This window comes from Nycticebus coucang, chromosome 14, assembly GCF_027406575.1.
Source record: "Nycticebus coucang isolate mNycCou1 chromosome 14, mNycCou1.pri, whole genome shotgun sequence".
Lineage (NCBI taxonomy): Eukaryota > Metazoa > Chordata > Mammalia > Primates > Lorisidae > Nycticebus > Nycticebus coucang.
This window is the reverse complement of record NC_069793.1, coordinates 55,984,084-56,011,422: the sequence shown is the minus strand read 5'-3', so window position 1 is coordinate 56,011,422 and position 27,339 is coordinate 55,984,084. Positions and strand designations below refer to the sequence as shown.

Sequence of the window (27,339 nt, the reverse complement as noted above, 5' to 3'; positions counted from 1 at the left end):
GCTGGTGACGATATTAAGCAATTGGATCACCAAAGATTTGAACTAAAGACATGAAACTATAAAAATACTAGATGAGAATTTCTTCAGGGAAAACCCTTGAAGAAATCGGGCTGGGCGAGTATTTTATGAGGAGGACCCCCGGGCAATTGAAGCAGCTTCAAAAATACACTACTGGGACTTGATCAAACTAAAAAGCTTCTGCACAGCCAAGGACACAGTAAGTAAAGCAAGCAGACAGCCCTCAGAATGGGAGAAGATATTTCCAGGTTATGTCTCTGACAAAGGTTTAATAACCAGAATCCACAGAGAACTCAAACGCATTAGCAAGAATAGAACAAGGGATGCCATCGCAGGCTGGGCAAGGGATTTGAAGAGAAACTTCTCTGAAGAAGACAGGCGCACGGCCTTCAGACATATGAAAAAATGCTCATCATCTTTAATCATCAGAGAAATGCAAATCAAAACTACTTTGAGATACCATCTAACTCTAGTGAGACTGGCCTATATCACAAAATCCCAAGACCAGAGATGTTGGCGCGGATGTGGAGAAAAGGGAACACTTTTGCACTGCTGGTGGGAATGCAAATTAATACATTCCTTTTGGAAAGAGATATGGAGAACACTTAGAGATCTAAAAATAGATCTGTCATTCAATCCTGTAATCCCTCTACTGGGCATATACCCAGAAGACCAAAAAGCACATCATAACAAAGATATTTGTACCAGAATGTTTATTGCAGCTCAATTCATAATTGCTAAGTCATGGAAGAAGCCCAAGTGCCCATCGATCCATGAATGGATTAATAAATTGTGGTACATGTACACCATGGAATATTATGCAGCCTTAAAGAAAGATGGAGACTTTACCTCTTTTATGTTTACATGGATGGAGCTGGAACATATTCTTCTTAGTAAAGTATCTCAAGAATGGAAGAAAAAGTACCCAATGTACTCAGACCTACTATGAAACTAATTTAGGGTTTTCACATGAAAGCTATAACCCAGTTACAACCTAAGAATAGGGGGAAGGGGGAAAGGGAGGGGAGGGAGGGGGGAGGTGGGTAGAGGGAAGGGGATTGGTGGGATTACACCAGCGGTGCATCTTACAAGGGTATATGTGAAACTTGGTAAACGGTCTGTAAAGCTAGGGAATGATGCCCCATGATCATATCAATGTTCACAGCTATGATTTAATAAAAAAAAAAAAAAGAAAGAAATTGGATCACTAACACATTGTTGGTGGCACATGCAATGGTACATGGCCACTCTGGAAAAGAGCTTGGCAGTTTCTTTTAAAATTGAACCAGTACCATATGACTCAGGAAACTGTATTCTTGGCCATTTATCCCTAAGAAACAATAACTTATGTTCAATGCAGAAACTTTCACACAAATGTTCACAGCAGCTTTATTAGAAATAGTCAAAAGATGAAACTGTCCAAACTTCCTTCAACAGGTCAATGGCTAAAAAAACGATGGTACATCCATACCAAAAATATTACTCAGCAATAAATAGGAACAAATTCCTGATACATGCAATGAATTTTGATGAGCCAGAAGGGAATTATACTGAGTGAAATAAAGCCAATTTCATAGATTATTTACTGTATTATTCCATTTATATACCATCATTGATATACCAAAATTACAGAAATGAAAAACAGATCAGAGGTCATAAATAGGCAGGAAGGTAGGTGTGGCTATAAAGGAGCAGCCCCAGGAAGCCTTATTGTGAGGTGCAGTTCTGTATTATGATTGTGGGGATGGTAACACCAGCTATACATGTGGTAAAATTGCACAGAACTATCTATACACATACATATGTACCTGCACAAATACAAATGGGTGACTGTGTAACTGGAGAAATCTCAGTAAACTCTGGATTATGCCAATGTCAATTCCTAGAGTTGATACACCATACTGCAGTTACGCATGATGTTAATATTGGGGGAGGATAGTTGAAGAGTGCCTAGGACCTCTCTGCACATTTCTTTGCAAAATTCTATATAAAGTAATTCCAAATAGCAAGTTACAACAAAGGAAAAAGATAATCTGAATAACTATAAATACCTTTTTCCTTTTTAACCATAAATACTAAAGAAATTAAATGTGTAGTTAATTTTTTTAATTAAAAAATTGTATTTACTTAGAAGCATTCAGAATGTTAACAAAACAGCTGAACCTTTTTTTACCATTACAGAGTGGTATTCAGTTAACAGAACAACAATTATTTCATATAAGCTGCATTAAAGACAACCGAAGCTGAAGAAACTAACATCCCCTTATATAGTTAATGTTTGCTGTGCACCAACAAGGACCTGCTTTAAATTTCCATGCCAGTTTACAACCCCCATACTGTACCAGCCAAGGTTAGTGGCCATTGAAAATACCCCCAGGACAGGGCTATCCAAAGACACATTCAGTAGTGCATTAACTATACAAAACTGACACTGTACAGTTTAAAAACACTGCCTTACATTTCAATTTCTTTCTTTAAAAAGAGTAAATGCGTTAAGTGCTTTAAAAGACAAGAAAAAACAAACTGCTAGAACCAACTTATTCATCATCCCCCCTCATCTTCCTCTCCCTCTTCATCATCTTCATCTTCCTCCTCTTCCTCTTTTTCTTGTTTTCAGCCTTGACAACTCCCCTTTTTACTGCATCAGGCTTTCCTTTAGCTTGGTAAGCAGCTGTATCCTTTTCATATTTTTCCTTCAGCTTTTGCAGCCTTCTTTTCATAAGGCTGCTTGTCATCCCCAGCAGTATTATTCCACATCTCGCCCAGTTTCTTTGCAAATTCACCAATGGATAGGTCAATGTTCTCCTATATCGCTCCTATCGATTTGGGGGTGATATTCAGAACAGAACAAGAAAAAAGCCAAATGAGGCCTCTTGGGTACACTGGGATCCTTGAACTTCTTGTTTCCCCTTTAGAAGGGATGTGAATCCTAGTAAATGTGGAATGTAAAGGTCTTAGCCAAATAACTAAGAAAATGCCACGAAAGCTATGTTAACTAGTGTGATGAAAATGTGTCAAACGGCCTATGAACCAAGTGTATGGTGCCCCATGATCATACTAATGTACACAGCTATGATTTAATAAAAAAATAAATAAATAAATAAAAAGAAGGGATATAGGTTTTCATAATGGGCTTTGTCCACCTTTGCCATGTATTAAATTTTCTTTTTTTCTTTTATTTTTCCGAGAACAAAGTTTTAGGGACAAGTACTGCTTTGCTAAACACAGGGCAACAGGAGTCCTGACTTCCTTTCCTGCTTTTGCAGTTACACAAAAACTCAGTGAACAACACCAGATCCAAATTTTTCAAGTTACCAGGGCTGCTGCAAAACTGGTAGCTTAATTACCAGTGAGTACTTCTTCATTCCCTGCCTAGAGGCATGCATGTCTTCAATTTTTCCTTTCTCTTTAGCATCCATGGTCTTCCACCTCTCTGGGCACTTCTTAGAAAACTCTGAGAAACTGACTCAGGCATCTGGGTGCTTCTTGTGCTCCTCCCAACAAGTTTACACAAAGAATTCAGATGATGACATTTTGCCTCTCAGTTTCTGAGGATCTCCTTTGCCCATGTTTAGTTATTTTTCCTCAGTGAGGCACAGAGTCCCCCAGTGCTCATTGGCTCTCTCACTTGCCCTGGCACTGTCTCTATGCAGCTCAATGTACTACAATCTATAGTTAAAACTTTTTGACAAAGAAAACACCAGGCCCAGATAGCCTTGCTGGTGAATTATAATAAACATTTAAAGAAGAAATAAGACCAATTCTATAATATATAAACTCTTCATGAAAATAAAAAGGGGACATTTCTCAATATATTATATGTTGATTTCTGTTTGATATATGTTATCAAAACTACACAAAGACATTACAAGAAACTGCATAACAACATCCCTCATGAACCCCAATGCAAACTCTTAAAATTTTAACACCTTAAATCCTCCAATACAGGCTGAACATAGTGGCTCACACCTGTAATCCTAGCACTCTGGGAGGCCAAGGTGGGTTGATTGCCTGAGCTCAGGGTTCGACACCAGCCTGAGCAAGAGCAAGACCCCCATCTCTAAAAATACAGCCAGGTGTAGTGATGGGTGCCTGTAGTCCCAGCTACTTGGGAGACTGAGGCAAGAGAATCGCTTGAGCCCAGGAGTTTGAGGTTGCTGTTAGCTATGACACCATGGCACTCTACTAAAAGGGCGACAAAGTGAGACTCTGTCTCAAAAAATAAATAAATAAATCCTCCAACACATTAAAAAATAATGAAATCACTTCAAATGTTCTTAATGTCAAAGACAAGGATTGGTGAAGATAGGGAAAATTACAACTCTCATACGTTGCTGCTAAGAATTAAATTTTGTGTAGCTATGTAGAAAAGATTTTGGCGAATCCTGAAAAAGCTAAATATAAAATTATCACATGACAAACAATTCCACTCCTAGGTATATATGAAAAGGAACTGAAAGAAGAAACTCAGACACTTGTAAACCAATGTTCGTTGCAGCATTGTCTACAACAGTTAAAAGGTGCAAACAACTCATCTGTCCATCAACAGATGAATAAACAAAATGTCGTATACACACAGAATGGAAACAAAGGTCTGATACAACATGGATAAATCATGAAAACATTATGCTAAGTGAAATAAGTCAGACACAAAACGACAAATACAGTGTAGTTCCACTTACATGAAATATCTAACATAGACAAATTCATAAAGACAGAAAAATTAGAAGTTACCAGGGGCTGGGGAGAGAGGGAGAAATGGGACATTACTGCTTAACATTACAGAGTTGCTATTTGGGGTATTGAAAAATTCTGGAAATAGTGGTGATAGCTACACAAAATTGCAAATATAATTAATGCCTGTATTGGACACTAAAAATTGTTTAAATGTATATGTCACCACAATAAAAACAAGGATAATGTACCATCACAAGTAGGGTTCATCCTAGAAATGTGTGGTTTTTTAACTTTCAAAATCAATGTAATTCACCACCACAAAAGACTGAAAAAGAAAAACCATATGATCATCTCAATAGATACAAGCCAAAAAGAGTGGCAGAAACTAAGTTACCGTACATGTCTTAAGAAGTTTAGAATGTCTGCTAGGGACTACAGATTCTCCTCCAAGGGATGGAAAGGGAGATAAAAGGAGACTATCTTAATCTAGTTAGCCTATCAATAACAAACCAACATTTCCATATGGCACAGAAAACACTTGTAGGATGATATGACAGATGCCTGCAAACAGAAATCAGGCCTCCACAACAGGGAAAATGCAGACAGACCTCTAAAAGGAGGATGGAAGAGGAACTGAAAACAAACAGCAGCAGTTTCCTTTCTAATTCTCTTTCCCTATCAGCATTTAACCAGTGTCTGTGAAATTCATAGTAGTGACCATAATGTGCATGGACAACAAAAAATCTGTCTACGTTCTAAGATGACCTCTCATTCAAAACAAAAATTACAATCAAAAATCAAGACAGCGTGTTCCTAGACCTTCAAGATTTCATTTCCTTTTAGTACTTTCCAAACTATTTGATGTTCATGAAACCATCTAATGCTGTAAGAGGAAATAAATAAATCTGAAATCCATTTTCAGATTATAGATAAAATTTTTATGATATATTACTATCTATCTGGCTATATATATGCCACAAATTGTACTTCAACCGCTTGATGTGTGAATACACCAGATATTAACTTTCTCACACTGAATAGTAATAGCTAACATTTATTAAGTATCTTTTATATGCCAGAAACTGGTCTAAGTACTTTTGGGATATCATCTCACTTAATTCTTATGACAACTCTATAAAATAGGTTCCATTATTATTACCACTTTACAGATTATGAAACCAAGACACAGAAGGGTTAGAAGATTTGTACAAGGCCACACAGCTAACAAATGGTAGAGACAGGCTTCAAAACCAGGAAATTTGCTACCAAACCCCTAACAGCAATGCTATTAAACAAAGCAAGTGGTAGATGTTCTGGAGTTTTATCAATTCACAAAACACTACTGGATGACTTTAAACAACTCTAAATAGGACATGAAAAAAAGTGCTCTATCCTCCTGGGATTTAATGTTTTAAACAAGCCATTGGTTGCCTAAATTTAGCAAAATCATTCTAAACATCATTTCAGAAGCATATACTAAAACTCAGGCATAGTCAGGACATCATAAAAATTAAAAGTTATCATCCAAGTTTTTTATTTTTCTTATTTATTTTTGTAAATTATTAAATCATAGCTGTGTACATTAATGTGATCATGGGGCACCATACACTGGTTTTATAGACTGTTTGACACATTTTCATCACACTGGTTAACATAGCCTTCCTGGCATTTTCTTAGTTATTGTGTTAAGACAATTATATTCTACATTTACTAAGTTTCACATGTACTCTTATAAGATGCACCGCAGGTGTAATCCCACCAATTACCCTCCTTCCCCCCATCCTCCCTTCTCCCTCCGCTCCCCCTCCCCCTTCCCCCTATTCTTAGGTTATAACTGGGTTATAGCTTTCATATGAAAGCCATAAATTAGTTTCATACTAGGGCTAAGTACATTGGATACTTTTTCTTCCATTCTTGAGATACTTTACTAAGAAGAATATGTTCCACCTCCATCCATGTAAACATGAAAGAGGTAAAGTCTCCATCTTTCTTTAAGGCTGCATAATATTCCATGGTGTACATATACCACAATTTATTAATCCATTCGTGGATTGATGGGCACTTGGGCTTTTTCCATGACTTAGCAATTATGAATTGGGCTGCAATAAACATTCTGGTACAAATATCTTTGTTATGATGTGATTTTTGGTCTTCTGGGTATATACCTAGTAGAGGAATTGTAGGATTGAATGGCAGATCTATTTTTAGGTCTCTAAGTGTTCTCCAAACATCTTTCCAAAAGGAATGTATTAATTTGCATTCCCACAAGCAGTGTAGAAGTATTCTCTTTTCTCCACATCCACACCAACATCTCTGGTCTTGGGATTTTGTGATATGGGCTAATCTTACTGGAGTTAGATGATATCTCAAAGTAGTTTTGATTTGTATTTCTCTGATGATTAAAGATGATGAGCATTTTTTCATATGTCTGTAGGCCGTGCACCTGTCTTCTTCAGAGAAGTTTCTCTTCAAGTCCCTTACCCAGCCTGCGATGGGATCACTTGCTCTTTTCTTGCTTATATGTTTGAGTTCTCTGTGGATTCTGGTTATTAAACCTTTGTCAGAGACATAACCTGCAAATATCTTCTGCCAGTCTGAGAGCTGTCTGCTTGCTTTACTTCCTGTGTTCTTGGCTGTGCAGAAGCTTTTTAGTTTGACCAGTATTGTATTTTTGAAGCTTCTTCAATTGCTCAGAGGGTCCTCCTCATAAAATACTCGCCCAGAATATCCAGGAGTGAGCCCTATTGTTGCCAAAAACGGCTGCTGCTCTGCGCCTCGGGGCACCACCGCTCCGGTGTGGTTCCCTCTCAGCCAACCGTCCTCTACTCACTTCAATGCCGCAGAATCAGCACTGACCAGCTGCAGTGTAGGCCCTGTCCACACCCCTCAAGAAATCACCCAAAGATCTGGACTCCTGGGAGACAGGCCTCCAGACCTCAGAGTGAGGGGAGTGCTGAGAGCTCAGAATTGCAGGTAGAGAATAGGTTTTATACAGTATTATGCCTGGCAGGGGAACGCCGTGGCACCCTAGTAGGGGAGGTAGGTCCAGTTTTTAGAGGGTCTCTCCCGTGGAGTGTAGTGGGAGGACCTTTGAACTCTGCTCGTTTGTTTGTGGGGCTCTCTGAGCCATTCTCATGGGGGAGGGGACTCCCATCCGCTTGGTAATGGGTTTTGTACCTTTTGTTTGTATCCTTGGGGTCACAGCTCACCTCAGCAGGGTTGATGTGCGTTCTTCAACCTTCTCTCTTGGTGCAGCTCTAATCCACCAGGTTACTTGCTAAATTTCTGTCCTTTAACGCTCCTTCTGGACAGGAGCCTCTGAGGAAAGCTGGCTTCAGTCAGCCATCTTGTCTCGGCACCCCCCATCCAAGTTTTTTAAAATGGACTTAGAAAATAAAAAAATAGGCACGTTTCTTTCCATGAAATGCCTTTCATTCATAACATTTTAAGTATAAATGCTACTCTGAGCATTGGAAACACAAAGTGAAAACACAAACACAGAGCTGGGCTGGTGATACACACCTGTAGGTCTAGCTATAGCTATCAAGGAGGCTGAGGCAGCAGGATCAGCATGCTCAAGAGTTTGAGGGTGCATGAGAACTGCAATCGTGCCAGTGCACTCGACATAAAACTGGTGAAATCTGAATGAGATGTATGGATTTGTTATTCGTATCAACTATCTCGTTGTGATATTATATTACAGTTATCTAAGATAGTACTAGTGAAGGAAACTGGATAAAGGGTATAAAGGATCTGTATATTATTTTTGTAATTGTTTGTCACTCTATAATTATCTCAAAATAAGAAGGTTTTCAAAAACTATGGTGAATTTCAAGTATGTACTCAGGAAGCATCAGAATGTTGCAAAGCAACTGCTTTCAACAAATTCCCATCACTGATCCATTTGGTTTAACTTAACAGTCCTCATGGGAAACAGTAAAAGACTCTGAAGCTCACTGATGGAAAACTAGAAAATATGCATTTTTTATATAAAATACATGTGTAGGGTGGCACCCATGGTTCAAAGGAATAGGGCACTGGCCCCATATACTGGAGGTGGTGGGTTCAAACCCAGCCCCAGTCAAAAACTGCAAAAAAAAAAAAATTCTGTAATCCCAATCTGTGGTCTGACTATGAATGAACTTTAACCATCATTATTTTGAAAGGAGGACTCAGGCCAGCAACAGTGGCTTATGCCTGTAATCCCAGAACTCTGGAAGGCCAAGGCAGAAGAATCACTTGAGGCCAACACATTGAGACCAGCCTGGGCAACACAGCAAGACCCTATCTCTATAAAAAATTTGTTTTAAACGGGCCAATCACAGAAATAAATGACTATAGTCCTAGCTACTCAGGAGTCTGAGTCAGGAGAATCACTTTAGTCTACAAATTGGTGGGTGCAGTGAGCTGTGATGATTCTACTGCACTCCAGCCTGGACTATACAGTGACTACCTTATCTCTACAAAAGTGAGGCAGTTAGGAGCCATTACACATTTGGTATTGGTTTTACATCAAATCTAAATCTTTCATTCCGGCTTTCCTTGCCACTATACGGAGACATATTTACATAGTCTCTATTACACTAAATACCAAATGTCACCAATATATATTTGTATTCCTACTTTACCATTTATTTTCAAACACTTTAGTTCAATTCCTGGAATAAGAATCTCAGAAATAAAAGGTCTCTTAAAGGACACTGTGATGTTTTCAACAACTATGAGGGAAACAGAACATATATTTTTATCCCTTTTGTAGATGAACATTTCTTAATTTAAGAGCAACCTATTAAATATGAATTTAAATGATTTTAAAATAAAAGAAACAAATAAATAAAATAAAAGCCAAAGATGAAAAGTGACTTGCCAAAGGCCACATGCTTTATAAGAAAAAAGCATCCTAGAATTGAAGTCTCATTTCACTGCTCATCTCCTCACATTCTTACCAAGAAGTGTCCATTCTTACTAGGATGTCATTAGCATGCTCTTCTTCCCTCACTTAGAGTGCTCTTGCTTATATAACCCAAAACCTGGTTCACAGAAGCTTCCCTGGATCTGGTAGCTACAAGTCTCTCCTCTCTGAATTCCAGCTATTAAAATTCATCACAGGTTATCTGCGATCATCTTTACCATTTCATGGTGGCATTCTCTCCCAGCTGTAAGCAGTCTGGGAGCGAGCTGGTCCGATGAAAAAGGCATTGTATTCCCCATCACCTACCCTACTTCTCCTCACCCCATTATCCCTGACATTTCCCTCTACTTAGAAGTTCAGACATGCAGCCTCAGCTAAGCAGAGGAATCTATCTGCTCCTTCACTCATCCCTCCCTCTAACTTCCTCCTTCGATGCCTTTTCCTTCCTCCCCATCAAGTCACATTCCTCCCCTTGAGCCAAACTTAACCCAACCCTCCTCAGATAGAAAGCTTATTTTAACTCAGCTCATTTTCCTAAGAAAGCTTTCTGAAACTGATAGACACAATGTTGTATGGTTTTCTTGTTCACATCTTGTGATATTTCTGCATAAATGCTCAGAAATATATTATTCACATATAAGATAACTTGCATCTTTGTCACCACAGAAATTCTCCCAGCATGATGAGTTTCTTCCTCCTCACAATACCAAATCAAAGCTTTAATAATACCTACATTGAGCTAAGGTTCATCCTAGAAAGTATTTCTCCACTGACTTAAGAAAAGAGACCAAACACTTAGAGGAAGCCTTACCACTTTAACAGAAAGTCTGTTCTGAAAGAGAACTGTCTGTCCCTACAGGATGGGTCTATTTCAAAGAGAAGATATGTAACTTCCTCTATTATTACTTTGTTGGCATGATAACTTTCATCAATTTAAAGGCATTTCATCCACAATGAGCAAACTGTTTGAAAGCTACATGTATTAAATCTTCTTTCACAGAACCCTTAAGTATTTTTTGAACTCTTAGTGGTTTGCACTTAATGCTTTATTTTAAAATCATATTTAATCATTTCGTATAACTAGTAGTTCTTCAAGAAGATGGATTTCATTTTACTTTACATCTATTACCCCAGCTCAGAATTGCAATGAATTGTAATGCCATTTGAAACCTCTAATACAGCACTCAACAATCCAATTACTAAGTGAGTCTGAAAACACAATTTTCCAAAATGACCACAGTGCTCCCACTTCCTACTCTTAAATATCTAAGACACTAATTGAATGTCCATACTATTTTATTTATAGATCTATCTCAAATAATCTCACAATAAAACCATCAGTTTTTTAATTCCTACTTCCACAAAAGTTCTTTCTCGGGTCTATTTTGAAGACTTAAGAGAGCTGTATTTTTTAAAAATCAATTTGATAAATAAAAAATAAAATGAAAGACATTTCCTTGCGATACTCAGAGATCTCTACAGCATAAAGCTTAATATTTTATAACACCAAGAACATAAAACAAAATTAAACATGTATGACTCTCGATTGTATAAACAAAAGAGTGTAAGTATGTATGTGCACATGGGATACATATATATATATACTTGATGAGTTATCTTTAAAAAATCAATGTGACACATTTTCATCCACCACATCATAGCTTTCTGGGATACTGCATGTTTAGGAATATAAAAACTAATCACATAAATCAGTAAAGCAAAACCTAGAATGGAGAAGGAGCCACACCCTAGCATCGGTAGTGGTGAGACAGTCACAGAATCTAAGAACTGCAGAGCACCTGAGGACATCTGGTTCAGCACAGAATTTCTCTCACAGATCTGGTGAAGGCTGACATGGATACTGTTGATATTTTATACTTTTTCCCTTCATTTATTCTTTTTTCTTGTATTGTTTTTCTATTTTAGAAACATTTGTTAAATTTTAAAATATTAAGATACAAATGTTTTTGTTACATGGATCGCTTTGGTAATGCTTGAGTCAGGGCTGTAAGTGCCCATAACCCAGATAGTGCCCATAGTACCCCTTAAGTAGGTTTTCACATATCCCCTCCTCCCAACTGCTTGATTTCCACTGAGTTTTACTTCCCTCTGTGCACGTATGTGCTCATCTGTTAGTTCCAATTTAATAGCAAGTGCATGCGGTGTTTTTCCATTCTTTAATTACTTCACTTAAGACAATAACTCCAGTTCCATCCAAATTACTGCCAAAAAAGAAAACATTAATTTACCCCTTTTATGACTGAGTAGTATTCCATGGTATACATATACCACATTTTCTTAAGTTACTCATGAATTGATCGGCAGTTGGATTGATTCCACACCTTTGCAATTATGAATTGTGCTGCAATAAACATTTGAGTTCATGTATCTTTTTGGTAAAATGGGTTCTTTTCCTGTGGGTAAATATTGAGTGATGGTCATGCCCGATCTGATTGTAAGATCTACTTTCAGTTCTTTGAGGAATCTCCACAGTGTTGTACTAATTGCAGTATATAGAGGCTGTACTAATTTGCAGTCTCACCAATACTGTATAACCATTCCTTTCTTTATTTTTTTTTTTTTGCAGTTTTTGGCCAAGGCTGGGTCTCAACCCGCCACCTCCCGGTATATGGGGCCAGCGCCCTACTCCTTGAACCTCAGGCACCGCCCAATAAAAGCCAAGGTCGCATCTCATTGTGGTTTTAATTCACATGTACCTAATGATCAGTGACATTGAACATTTTTTTCATATGTTAATTGGCCATTTGTCTATCTTCTTTTGAAAAGCTCCTGTCTATGTCTTTTGCCCACTTTTTAATGAGGTTGTTTGGGTTTTTCTTGCAGATTTGCTTGAGATCTTTATAGATTCTTGTTATTAGCCCTTTATAGGATATAAAGCTTGCAAATATTTTCTCCCATTCTAGGTTGTCTATTTGCTCTATTGATTATTTCCTGGGAAGAAATTTTTTAATTTAATCAAGTCTCACTTACTTAATTTTTTGTTGTTGATGTGGGGTCTTAGTCATAAATTCTTTGCCTATGCTAATATCTAGAAGAGTTTTTCCTACATTTTTTTCTAGAATGCTTATGGCTTCATGCTTTACATTTCAGTATTTTATCCATCTTGAATTAATCTTTGACAGTGGTGAAAGATATGGATCCTGCTTCATTCTTCTGCATATGACACCCCAATTTTCCCAGCACCATTTATAAAATAGTACTCCTTTTCCCCAGTATATATTGTTGTCTACTTTGTCAAAAATTAGTTGGTTGTATGTGGATTATTTTACATCTGAGTTCTTCTATCTGTTCCATTGATCTGCCTCCACATTTGTGCCAATACCGTGCTGCTTTTGGTTACGATAGCCTTGTAGTATAGTTTGAAGTCTAGTATTGTGATGCATCTAGATTTGTTTCTTTTCTTTAAGATTGCTTTGGCTATTCAGGCTCTTTACTGGTTCCAAACAAGACACAGAACTATAAAAGAATTTTTTTATTTTGTTATTATTAAGACATTTTCTAATGACAAGGAACCAGCTCCTTACTTTCCCCCAAGAAGCTCATTTCACTGAACACCAATAACAGAATGTTTCCCCTTATAGTGAACCAAAATTATCTCCCTGTGAGTCTTACAGGTCATGCCAAGTTATGTCCTCCTTAAAGATATTCTTAGTCTTTTTTCTTTTTTAACAAATTACAGGTCTCAGTGTTCTAGATGTGAAGAAAACGAGTATGTGTCCCCTTGGTCATCTTTCCTAGAAGCTAGCCATCTTTTCTACACCCCAACATCCTCAGCTGTCCTTCACATTATTTAAAGATCTTCCCCATCCCACTCCCTTCACCTTCTGAGTGAAATTCAATTTGCCAAGATCTCTACTGAAAAAATGGCAACTAAAACTAAAAGACATACTCCACAAATTATTACCAACATTTGCTCACCAGGAAGCAGATATTTGGGAAACGATCAAACTCAAGAACCCTCTGCTTTTTAGGAAGAAAATTTTGACATGCAGTATAAAAATGATGTGATGAACAGAAAATATAAATCAATACTTTCCAAAGATAATTATTTTAAAAAATGGAGAAAGGGTAGAAAAAATAGTGTCATCAACTATTCTGAAAGAAGTTAACCCCTCTCTATGCTAGTCCATAACCTAATTATCAGAGATAATGATAATGTAATATGACCAAAACTTTCTAAGTTTACCATAAGCATAGTTATATAGAGAATAGACATACCCTTTAAAATAAGTTACTTTTAATCTCATCTAAAAACTCAAATGAAATAAAAAATACTAGATGTAATTAAGACCATTTAGTTTCCCTGGTGATTATAGCAATCAGACATTTTAAGCATTCTAAGAATGAAACATTTGATACAATTAAGGAAATCCTATTGAAAAAAATTAGTCTGTAAAACAGAGATAATATGGGAGTAAGGAAGGGCTTATTAATAACTCATTCAATTTTGAGTATAATGAATACAGCTATTACAATTTCAATTCACTAGAGGCTAAACTCAAAAGCTAAAATGCTGCCACTTAATCTACCTCAAGGATCCAAATCTAATCAGTATAGACACTGCCTGTTACATTATTGAATCACAGAATTATTTTAGACTGAAAGGAATTTAGATTTTAAAAAAAGAAAACACAAAGCTAGTAAGTGGCAGGGTCAGAATTAAAGACCAAAATCGGGGACTTTGTCCGTTACATTTGACCAAATCTTCAAATATTCTTATTTTCCCTTCCTACCTCTAACCAATCTTCTTGTCAAAGCCAGTTTCCTCAGTGATACATAACATAGGCAAGATTCCAGGACAAAGTCCTAAATGAGTGACACTGGAACTTCAGACATGTTCCTTCTGAAGGGACAGCATAGGCTATGTCTTGAGGCAACAAATACCGTTAACTGGATACTTGAAGGATGGCTGCCCTCAGCAACACTAAACTCCTGAGCTGCTGGGCCACTTCTTAACGGTCAGTTACTATAAATAAGGCAAGGCCGAAGAGGGCTCAGAGACACAGACTCAGAACAAGGCCAACCAGTAAGTGACTATAGGAGATCAGAAGGAAGAATATAACTATGCCAACATCAGAAGCATCAGAACAAAAACCTCTGATTCAGGGGCCTTCCTCCGTATACCTGACCCTTCTCCAATAGCTATCTTTCCCTAGCTCTCAGCCAACTTGACAGGTCTTTCCTTTTACTAAGCCCTGAGGCAAACAAGAAACAGACCCTTTCAGACAAAGTATACAGCCACAGAAGGAACTCTCCATGAGCCAAAAAGGTCATAACCTCAAAGTAAATAGGCAAGTAACCTAAAATGACATTAAAGTAGCAGGATCCTATATTAAGAGAATCAGGAAGGTGAAAGCCCAAAATAGCAGGCGCTTAGAGAAAATGCTGAAAACAAAAGTCAAAGAAAAGAATTCTTTTAAAGACAGACTTAGAATGAGAAGAAAACCAATACAGACATTAATTCTTAACTATGAATTGTGTTTCTGTCCTCTCCATAAAACTGACCTCAAATTCCAGTCTAGCATAAGGTCTTTGTAATCTGGCCCCACTAGCCTATCTAGTCATTGCCTCCCATTATTCTCCTGAATATAAACTTCTTCAAAGGCCCACATCCTTTCCCACCTCCAGGCCTTTGAGCCTGCTGCTTCTTATGCCTCTTATGCTTTTGATCATCCTTCCCTGAATTCCTCAAGCAGATAGAGAAGTACTATCCTCCCCTACCACCAATCTATGTGACTGTTACAGGCCTTCCATAGGAAATTATAATTTCTTGGCTTGTTTCTACAATAGCTTTTGAGTTCGACAGATCTTCTTACCATTGTATCCTCAAAATCTAGCATGGTGTGGGGCTCATAATTTAGTAAATTAATGAATCAAATGAAGGCAGTGAATATGAGTGATGGAACAACTTCGCACAAGCTCTGTGACATGTCTATCTGTCCTTTCTCTCCTAATGGCTTGTGACAGACATACACAGAACAGTGTCTGAAATACAGTAGGTGGTCAATAAAAACTAATGAATAAATCCAGTGAATAAAGAGCTTTGCTTTGACAGATCCAGCAAAGTGTCATTTGTGGTCATGAGTATAAAGATCCCTTCCAACTCCAAGATTCTGTGGCATTTTTTAAAAACTGCATTTATACAAATTTATACAGATTTCCCAGAAAATTTGGGAAAAGAGAGAAAGAAAACTACCACTTGTTGAAAGGCTACAAACGTGTTAAACATATAATATTTGATTTGTTTTCATAATCCTGGAAAATTGGAATGGTAAGGCCCATTTTATAAATGAAGGAACCAAAGCTAGAGATACAGGGCCAAAATTTGAACTTCGGTGAATCTGAGCCCAAGCCTAAGTTTTTTCCACCCTGCACACTTGGAAACTCTGGGAAGAGCACAAGGTATACCTTCCTAGCAGTCCTCTCCAGGAAAAGGAGATCCAGACCAGCCAAGGCTCCACTGGATCACAACACCAGAGGGAGGAGTTCTCAATAGAAGCAACAGAAAGTACAGAACAGTGAAAAGCTGTCTTCCCTTGAGGACCATCACCTTTTCTTTTGTGGAAAGGTTCACATGGCTCTTCCTGTTACTCCCATGAAACTGCAAAGAAAATCTTAGGGCCTCCTCACTGTGAAAGAAAGCAATCTCTTTGTTGCCCTTCCCTTTCCCTAAAAGGCCAAGGTATAGTCCTGGGAATCAGGTTATGATCCAGAGAAAAGTAGCAAGGAGGCATCCGTAACTTGGAGGCCTTAAGTTAGATTAGAGAGGAAAGCAGCCCTGAAGCTTACCTCCCCTACAGGCCAATTGTCTGAGGGTACTATAACAGAATACCATACACAGGATAGATTACACCAGCTGGAGGCTCACAGCTCTGGATGCTAAGGAGCCCAACACTAAAGTGCCACCAGATCTGGCGTGTGGTGAGGGTAGTCTTCCTGGTTTGCAGATGGCCATCTTCTTGCTGTGTCCTCACATAGAAGAGGGCAGGAAGAGTTCTGGTCTTTCCATGACCTTACAAAAGCACTAACACAAAGACCCAACTAATTATCTCCCAAATGTCCCAAATACCATCACAGTGGGGATTCAGCTTCAACATATCATTTTGAGAAGATACAACCACTGAATCTACTAATCCATCAAATTATAAGCCTATGCAGAAATTTGGAGCCAAAGTCCTATTAGCAATATGGAATTTCCCTTTGCCTGGAATGTCCTGTGTATAGGATTATGGCATCTACTCAGGGTGACAAGGAATCGGCCAAATGTTTTTCCCCTGAAACATGACCCACAAGTTGACTTTAATGAGTAAAGTGAAGCATATAACAAATGGAGCAAGGACACGTAGCTATCTCCATGCAAAAGAGTGGATTTGGACATCTACCTCATATCGTATACAAAAACTAACACAAAATGGATCAAAGACCTAAATGTAAGAACCAAAATTACAAAACTTTTATAAGAAAACATAGGGGTAAACCTTAATGAACATGTATTAGACAGTAGTTTTATTAGATATGGCATCTAAAGGCAACCAACCAAAGAAAAAACATATGAGACTTCATAAAATTAAAAACTTTTGTTGTTCAAAAGATACTACCAAGGAAGTTTTTTTAAAGCACACAATGGAAGAAAATATTTTCAAACCAAGTATCTGAGAAGGGTCTAGTATCTAGAATTCATAAATAACTCTTACAACTGAGAAAACTCAAATAAAAATAGACTAAGGATCTGAATAGGTATGTCTCCATAGAATATTCACAAGTGGCCAATTAATACATGAAAAGATATCTATATCATTAGTTATTGAGAAAATACAAATCAAACCATGATAAATATTATACATACACACTAAGATGGCTATAATCAAAAAGACAATGACAAGTTTTGGTGAGGATGTGGAGATATGAGCAGCCTCATACACTGCTGTTGGGAATATAAAATGGTATAGCCACTTTGGAAAACAGTTTAGCAATTCTTCAGAATGTTAAGCAGAATTGCCATTTATATGCACACCAATTCTGCTCCTATAGAATCCATGAGAACTAGAAATACATGTTCACACAAAAATTTGCACATAAATACTTATAGAAACATTATCAATAATATCCCAAAAAGGAAATAAACCAAATGTCCATCGACCAATAAATGGATTAGCAAAATGTACCATACAATGGAATTTTATTTGGTCAGGAAAAAGGAATAAATTACTGATACGGTGACAGAAATCAACTTTTAAGGGGGCAGCACCTGTGGCTCAAAGGGATAGGGCGCTGGCCCCATATGCAGGAGGTGGCAGGTTCAAACCCAGCCCCAGCCAAAAACTGCAAAAAAAAAAAAAAAAGAAGAAATCAACTTTGAAAATATCATGCTAAATTAAAGAAACCAGATGCAAAAGGCCACATAGTATAGATTCCATTTATATGAAATTTCCTTAATAGGCAAAGCTATAGAGAGAGAAAGTCAATTTATGTTTGCCAGGGACTGGGGTGGCAGGTAAGAGGGGACATGGAGAACAAGGAGTGACTGCTAATAGACGAATGTGGTTCCTTTTTTGGTGTGATGAAAATGTTCTGGAATTAAATAGTGGTGATATTTGCACAATTATTGTACACTTTCAAATGGTAAATTGTATGATGTATAAATTATAGCCCAATAAAAACAGTGAAGTACAACTACAAAAAGAAGCCAAGTGTACACATTATAATGTATACACCATCAAAGAGATATGACAGAAAAGCAATAAAGAAGTTAATTTGAAAATCACTGCTGGACACTGGTGTTTACTTTCATAATAACCAATATGAAAAATATTGAATTATTGCCATAAACTGAACACCAAAATAAGAAAGACTAAGAGGAAAATTAATTGGATTTCCATGAAAAATATCCAAGGATAAATATTTGCTTTCTTCCCAATATCTCAGCTGTTTGGAAGCTGAGCTCCCTAGAGCAGATATAAGAGCCTCTATGTTAGATTTGCTAACAGCAAACAAACTTGAAAGAATTCAAGAATAAGAACCTGAACCTCAGATGTGCTGCCTTTGGTAAATGGTAAATGGATTCTCTCCCAGTGAGCTCTGTCACTGCAGACGAGCATTCCACCGTGATAACGACAAAGTAACAGAGTAGAACTTTCAATTACCAACCTCTCAACCTTGGAGACTGGGTGAACATTTCATATAAGGCTTTTTTATAAGTCCCTGAATTAATATGTGTGAGTCCAAATGACCAGTTTTTCTAAATAACCATCAGCTCGTGTTAAGAATACTGAATCACAAGCCAACGTTTACTCATGCAACATTCTAGAACTGTGCCTGGCATATTAGAAGCACCCAATAAATATTCATTGAATGAATCTTTATAATACTTATTATTGTTTACTAAATAACTTGATAAAAAAATAAGGCAATCAGTAACAGTATTCCTAAATCAATTCTCTTTATGAATAGAAAATTTTTTCTTACTTTATTCCTAATATAATACAATATCCTCGTTGATATTCAAACTGATAAGTCAGTGGTTATTAAAAAAGATAATTAGTCTATTATATGTAAAAAGCACATCATAATTATTAAAATTAAAATTATTAAAATTACCATGCCCCTCACCTTATAAACTTTTCTTAAATAAAACAACTTCAGGTCAATAAAACTGCAGAGATTTGTGAGGTGGTTAGTTTCTTATGCACTCTGCAATTTATTTTAGCTAATAAACTGAGAAAAGATATATTAATACAGTTTAACAATACAGCATCCATTCTTCACATTCTAGAGCCTTAAGACAAATCCAAACAAAACACAATTAGCCTCAATAATATACACTGGAGATGTGCAGGAAGGGAAATTCTTTCTAAAACACATCTTAAGACATACCAATTTATCAATGCTAAGAAGTCAGCAATTCATTTTACATTGTATGTCCCATTTTTTAATTATCTTTTTAAAATCAAGGAAGTTATTTCTCAGTATCTAACAACTATGGGTGCTTGAAATAATACACAGTATCATAGGATGGCTCCAAGTAGAAATTATGTCTCCAGATCACATCTTCTCTTTCAGAAGGACACTTCCATCAGTCTGTTAGAATAAGATTCTACAAGTTCACAATGTATAACAGACAACTGTCAGAAACAGCCTTCCTCAATCTCTTACCACAGTCTCTTCTTCTGTCTTCAAGGAGATACTAAGAGGACATGAGTATCACTCTTCTATAGTCATCTTTTCAGTTTTTTTTTTTATTAGAATTCACACTACTCGGGTGGCGGATCTTAGAGTCTGAGGGGCTCTAGTCAAGCGGCCGCGGGATCGTCCACGGCCCCTGAACGAATTGAGGCTGAGGCCGCCAGGCCGTGTCCAGAGTAAGGCAAAGGAGAATGAAAGAAGTAGATAATCTTGAAAGTATAAAAGAAGAATGGGATTGTGAAACAGGATCTGACAGTCAACCTCTTAGTGATAATCAACAAACAAATTGTGAATATTTTGTTGATAGCCTTTTTGAGGAAGCTCAGAAAGTTGGTAGCAAATGCTTGTCCCCGACAGGACAGAAGAAACAGGTAGATCTAAGTATAAAATTATGGAAAAATGGATTCACGGTCAATGATGATTTCAGAAGTTATTCTGATGGTGCAAGTCAGCAGTTTCTGAATGCTATCAAAAAGGGGGAATTACCTTCAGAATTACAGGGAATTTTTGATAAAGAGGAGGTGGATGCTAAAGTTGAAGATAAAAAAAATGAAGTATGTGTGTCTACGAAACCTGTGTTTCAGCCCTTTTCAGGACAGGGTCATAGACTAGGAAGTGCTACACCAAAAATTATTTCTAAAGAAAAGAGTATTAAAGTTGAAAATAAAAGTAATTTGTCTGCTATTCCACTGAACAACTTGGAACCTATAACTAATATACAGATCTGGTTAGCCAATGGGAAAAGGATTGTCCAGAAATTTAACATTTCTCATAGGGTAAGCCACATCAAAGACTTCATTGAACAATACCAAGGATATCAAAGAAGCCCTCCCTTTTCCTTGGCAACAGCTCTTCCTTTCCTCAGACTGCTAGATGAAACACTCACACTGGAAGAAGCAGATTTACAGAATGCTGTAATCATTCAGAGACTCCACAAAACTGCAGAACCTTTTAGAAAACTTACAGAGCATTGATTTTTTTATGGACTGAGTGGAAAATTTACAGAGAAATGCTGGTTGTAAGTGGGCATGCAAACTAAAGTAGAGGACAGAAAAAGTCAAAAAAAAAAAAAAAAAAAGAATTCACACTACTCGGGCAGCGCCTGTGGCTCAGTCGGTAAGGCGCCGGCCCCATATACCGAGGGTTGCTGGTTCAAACCCGGCCCCGGCTGAACTGCAACCACCAAAAAAAAAAAAAAAAGAAATAGCCGGGCGTTGTGGCGGGCGCCTGTAGTCCCAGCTACTCGGGAGGCTGAGGCAAGAGAATCGCTTAAGCCCAGGAGTTGGAGGTTGCTGTGAGCTGTGTGAGGCCACGGCACTCTACCGAGGGCCATACACTGAGACTCTGTCTCTACAAAAAAAAAAAAAAAAGAATTCACACTACTCAACTCTCTTTTACTTACTTTCTTGACCTCTTAGGTTGCTGACATTATAAAATAGCACTTTCACAGAAAATGTGAATAGCTAAGTGGTCTCTGCATGGGAAAGACTTTCTAAGCATAAAAACAATGAATCATAAAGCAAAATTTAACTAGTAGACAACATAATTGCTTTAATTTGCATAAATCAAAAGCCATCATAAATTAAATGAAAAGCAACTGTGGGAGAAGAAATGCCCCATATGATAAGCAAAAGGTTAATATCTTTACTGTGTCAAGAATTCATACAAATCAAGCCTGAACAACATAGTGAGACCCTGTCTCTACAAAAAAAAATTAATCAGGTGTGACAGTGCACACCTGTAGTACCAGCTACTTGGGAGGCTGAGGCAGGAGAATCACTTGAGTCCAAGAGTTTGACATTACAGTGAGCTATGATGGATGACACCAGTGCACTCTAGCCCAGGCAACAGAGTGAGACTGTCTCAAAAAAAAAAGAAAAAATGAATTCACACAAATCAGTGTGTGCCTGAGACAATGCCCTAGTAAATCCCTTTTCCTCCATACAAGAAACTGCGATGTTTCTACCACAAAGAAAAAAAGAAGAAGAAGAATTAGAAAAAGGGTTACAGCTTCTTTCTCCCAGCTTTGAGGATTTCTCTGCCTCTCATCATCTGCCTTGGTCCTCTGCCTCCTACGTGGATGCCCTCTTTCTTCGGAGCCCTGTTTAACTGAAGAGTCAGATAAACATGCAGTCAGGCCTCCTCTTGATTCCAGATTTTCTCGAAGACCTAGCCTCTGAAACACTGTTTTCTACCATTCTCTGTGGCCTTCAGACAAGTAACAACTTGTCTCAGGCTCCAGGGATAGCTTATCTGACTAATTCCAGCCAAAGCCAAGCATATTGGCCACTAGCTGGGCTGAGGAAGACAGAAATCATACAATTCAACAACTGATAAGAAAAAAATTGAGACTCTAATAGAAAAAACACCAAAAAGCCTGTGCAGGTAATTCAATATCTAATAGCTCATTCATAATGACACTTAAACTCATTTATTCACTTAAACTCATTCATAATGACTAGTATGAGTTAAAGGAGGTAACATTATCTGTGAAAGAACAATGCTAACAAGAGTATCACAAAACTGATGGTGGGACTGTAAAGTGGTATAATCGTTCAGAAGAACAGTATGGCAATATGTTTCAATATGCTTCATGAGCATTCACAAAGTTCCTGCCCTTTGACTATGTAATTTTATTTTTAGGAATTAATCTTAAGTCAAAAATGTAGTGAAAAGATTTAAGTATAAAGACTTTCATTACTACATTTTATTCTTGAAATAGTATAAATATACAACAAGTAAATTTCAAATAAATTGTTTCATCCATAGTGTGGATTATTACAGACCTAATAAAAACTATGTAAGAGCTAACCCTTCAACAGTGCTAAGGACCATTCAGTTCTATGTGGTTAACATGTATTAACTCATTCACTCCTCCAAACAACATGACATGGAACCTGTGAGATAGGTAGGTGCTAGTATCATCTCCATTTTATAGCTGAGGGATCTGAGGCCAGAGAAGTAAAGTGATTGACTCAAGGTTACACTGAGACAGAGTCCTATATCCTCATCTAAAATCCTAAAATCCAAAATGCTCAGAAAACCAAGTGTTTTATGAAAATTTGTGGCATCCATTTGTTGGAAAAGCCTGACCTCAATAGACATAAAACTATATATTGTATTTATCCCACTTGGAGTGAATTTATTTTATTAAAGAAAAGTTAACGTGTTTGATTACAGGTTGCTGCCCTAGGCCCCACTAGAAGTGCTACAGTATCTATACCATGTTATCTTTTGATAAACTGAAAAATTCTGAATTTTGAAGCACAAATAGCACCACAAGTTTCAGATAAGGAATTGTGGCAGAGCTGGAATTCACATCAAAGCTACCTGTTTGGCTCCTGGAGTCTGTGCTCCTAATCACTATGTGATTATTTTCAGAGACTATTTAATGACATGGGAAAATATTTCTAATTCAAACATTTAAATATTTATTGATTGCATACGATGTGCCAGACAAATTTTAAATTGCAATTGTGACAAGTGCTGCTAAGGAGAAACAACTGGTGTCAGAAGAGCCTACATTAAGGAGGTTTGTACTAGACAGAGTAGTCAGAGGCAGTTTCCCTAAGGAAAAGTTTGATCTGAATATGAAGCATGACCAAGAATTAACCAGACTAAAGAGAAGAGGGGAGAACGTAGCTGGACCTTTTGTCCCTGTATAAATAATAACATTCTCTTTTACTCTAAAAATATTTTCGTCTGGATGATAAAGTTATGGTTACCCAAATTTTAAGCCACCTTAGAGTTATGTCTTTATCCCAAGAATAATGAGAAGCCATGATGAATTTTAAGCTGGTGGCTGGGGGGGAAAGGGGGCATGAGTAGCATAATCAAATTTTAATTGTTAAAACATCACTTCTGCAGTGCAAAGGAGGGGTAGGAATATTCAAAGGATAGACTGAACACTTTTAGATTACTGAGGATGCTATCACAGGAGACTGGGCAAGAGGTAATGGTAGTTTGGTCTAGGGCAGTGATTTTCAATTGGCGTTGCTGCAAGAGGATCTTAGGCATGCTGCAAAAATTTTGAAAGATCATTGATTATTTTTTAAAGACAGTCAAAGCACAGGAAGTATATTCTTTTTTTGTTACTCCTTTTAGATCAACATAATTTAAGTGTGCTGTAGTTTAATTATAGGTTCAAGTGTGCCCTGAGATAAAAAAGGTTGAAAACCACTGGTCTTAAGATTTAAGATTTCAAAAAATCTTAAATCCATTCACTTATTTCTGTTCCTACTACTATACCCTTGAAAAACAAATTTTAATTGTTAAAACCACTTCTGCAGTGCAAAGGATGGGTAGGAAAAGCCTGACCAATTAAACCACCCTCTGTATAGTTTCCTCTGTTCCTACTACTATACCCTGAAAAACAAGGTATAGTAGTAGGAACAGAAATAAGTGAATGGATTTAAGATTTGGTTTGAAGACAAAATAGACAGAACTTGATGATTATGTGGATATGGAAGGAGTGGTGGCAAGAATGAGGCCAAGATTTCAAGCTTGGAAACTATACAGAGGGTGGTTTAATTTACAGAGATAGAACACTAGAGGTTTACATGGGCTAAAAACTATAACGGTTGATGTGTCTGCATATGGGTCACAATTTGAAGGCACAGACCTGGAGAACAAGGAGTTTTTTTAGGTTCAAAACCTGTTCATGATATGGGCTAATCTTACTGGAGTTAGATAATATCTCAAAGTAGTTTTGATTTGCATTTCTCTGATGATTAAAGATGATGAGCATTTTTTCATATGTCTGTAGGCCGTGCACCTGTCTCCTTCAGAGAAGTTTCTCTTCAAGTCCCTTGCCTAGCCTGCGATGAGATCACTTGTTCTTTTCTTGCTTATACGCTTGAGTTCTCTGTGGATTCTAGTTATTAAACCTTTGTCCGAGACATAACCTGCAAATATCTTCTCCCATTCTGAGGGCTGTTTGCTTGCTTTACTTACCCTGTTCTTGGCTGTGCAGAAGCTTTTTAGTTTGATCAGGTGCCAAAGGTGCATTTTTGAAGCTGCTTCAATTTCCTGGGGGGTCCTCATAAAATACTCGCCCAGACCGATTTCTTCAAGGGTTTTGGGTGATTGGTGGGATTACACCTGCGGTGCATCTTACAAGGGTATATGTGAAACTTAGTAAATGTAGAATGTAAATGTCTTAACACAATAACTAAGAAAATGCCAGGAAGGCTATGTTAACCAGTATGAAAATGCATCAAACGGTCTATAAAACCAATGTATGGTGCCCCATGATCGCATTAATGTACACAGCTATGATTTAATAATTAAAAAAAAAAAACCTGTTCATGTTTCTTTCCATTCACAGAGCCCTCCTCTGTGACCAGCCTATTTTCTGGGTGAATGAATATTCGAATTGTTTGGTGGTCAGACGGCAAAGAAGGTCCTCCTCAGCTAGTAATGAGGGACCAGGGGTATCAGACCACTTTTACCTCGTGAACAGATCTAATAACTAATTCTCAAGTGCTTTACATTTACCTTACACAGACGTTTCACGTATATAAGCTCATTCAAACCCACAACTTTGTAAGAAATTATAATCTGTATTTAAGAAACTGAGGCGGAGTGCTCAAATCACCTGCCCACCGAGCCGAAAGGGGCTGCTCCTACGTCATCCTGTGTCTTCCATGTGCACCCATCGTGTGCAAAGGGCTAAAGTAAGTGCTGTGAGAAAACTATCATATAATAAGGTCCTACTTGATGCCAGGCTCTAGATTACAGGGAGAGAAAGGAAAAAACTCAACTTTAGAATTTCTAAGGATGTTTTACTTTTCCCGCATACTTACCCTACAGCAAACTCCCTTCAAACTTTCCGAAAGGTTCACGTCCCAAGATGGGGGTGGAGGTGAGACCGGTGTAGATGAATGGAGGCAGCCAGGGAACACCCCAAACACCGGAAGTGAGGGAAATGGGGTCCCAACGGCTCCGCCCCAGGAGACACTAGGAGGGGCCCGCGGGGGCGGCCGGGTCCCTCCACAGCCGGGGCAGCCAGCCGACCCGCAGCAGGAGGCCCAGGGGCCGGTTTGCCCCGCGCGTTGCTATAGCAACGGCCCGGGCCGGGGACCGCCCCCGGCGGGCCACACCCTCCGGGAGGCAGGTCCTGCGCTGCGACGCGGGTGGCCGCTCCCTCCCGCGGGCCGGCGGGCTGTACTCCACGGGTGCGCACAGTTGGCGCTGGTTATTGCCCCCACGGACTGCTGCACCTGAAGAAACTTTTCGGTCCGCAGAGCAGCCGCAGGGAGGCGGACGGGGGCCGCGCAGGGACAAAGCGCGTGGCGGGTGCGAAGCCTCTTCTCCCGGACGCCGCCCTGGCGGGGAGGCGCCGGCCCCACAAAGGCGCCCGCGTGCCCTGGCGTCCCTGGACCCCCCGCGGGCAGCTTCTCTCGGGGCTGACCTGAGGATCCTGTCCCCGGCACAAGGAAGCAGCCACATGTTAGACAAAATTAAAGCTTTATAACAGTAATACCACGGCACTGACGGGATACCCACACCAGCGTTCTCACTCCGGAGCTGGGACTGCAAGCCTGGCATTGGTAATGCGGAGCTGGCCCAAAAAGACAGGGGAGGGGAGAGGGCTGAAAAGACTCCTGATGGACCAAATGACAATTCCCAGGAATGTGTTTTGCCACAAATCTCTGTGGGACCATGCAGTAGACGCTAGAAATACAGGCTCTAGCTATATGCTAATGAATTTATGGACCTGAAGCCCTGTTTTCTAGCAGCTGTGGGGGATAATTTCCACTCTCCTAACACTAGCCCAATTTTTTGAGGAAGATAGTCTCTAAAATTAATTTGATTGATAGCCAGTAACTATATGTAATACAGCAGGTCGATTCATTTCATTGCTTAGAGGTAGAGGTACATTTAGCAACTAGTTCATCCTGTCCTGCCCATCAAAAAACTCAAAATGGCTCATGAGACTTTGGAAGGTCAAGGCAGGAGGATCACTTGAGAATATGATTCTGTTCTAGCTTCAAAAGGCTACCCACATTCCTTGGCTAGTGGCCCTCTTCCTCCATCTTCGAAGCCAGCAATATTGCATCTTACTGACTGTGCTTCTGATGCCACATCTTCCTCTGATTCTAGCTTGGAAAGATTCTTGGCTTTTAAGGACTCATGATTAGACTGGGCCTACCCAAAAAAAACCCAGGATAATCTCCCTCCTTAAGATCTTTGACCACATCTGCGAAGCACATTTTGCATATAAAGTAGCATATTCACAGGTTCCAGGTATTAAGATTTGGACATCTGTCGGGAGAGGTACCTACCACACTAATACAATCACTTTAAGATCTGTGTAGAAAGATCCATGCAAGAAATGTATTTCAATCCTGAGTGCCAGGAAAAAATATATATAATAAATATATATATATATATATATTTCCCCCCTTGAGAAATTGGGATGCCTTTTCCTTATAAAGAAAACAAAGCATGAGATTGATCACATTTCCCTTTTCCCTTCCCTTCCGGGAAAATAGGACCCAAATTTACAGCTCCAGTTGTGCAATCAG

At 38.4% G+C, this 27,339-nt stretch overlaps 2 protein-coding genes across 3 annotated transcripts in view; one reads left to right on the top strand and one right to left on the bottom strand.

Annotated features, from left to right (window-relative positions):
- Nucleotides 1–25,927, bottom strand: part of STK33 (serine/threonine kinase 33) — a 321,663-nt gene extending 295,736 nt beyond the window's left edge. For both annotated transcript variants that reach the window (XM_053562040.1, XM_053562041.1), the window contains exon 1: nt 25,615–25,927. The gene's annotated coding sequence lies outside the window, so the exon portion shown is untranslated. The remainder of the gene's footprint in view (nt 1–25,614) is intronic.
- LOC128565531 (UBX domain-containing protein 2A-like) lies at nt 19,895–20,864 on the top strand. Its single transcript, XM_053562042.1, has one exon. It carries the CDS (start codon nt 20,002–20,004, stop codon nt 20,782–20,784), a length of 783 nt encoding a protein of 260 aa, XP_053418017.1. The 5' UTR covers nt 19,895–20,001; the 3' UTR covers nt 20,785–20,864.
- Nucleotides 25,928–27,339: the final 1,412 nt, after the last annotated feature.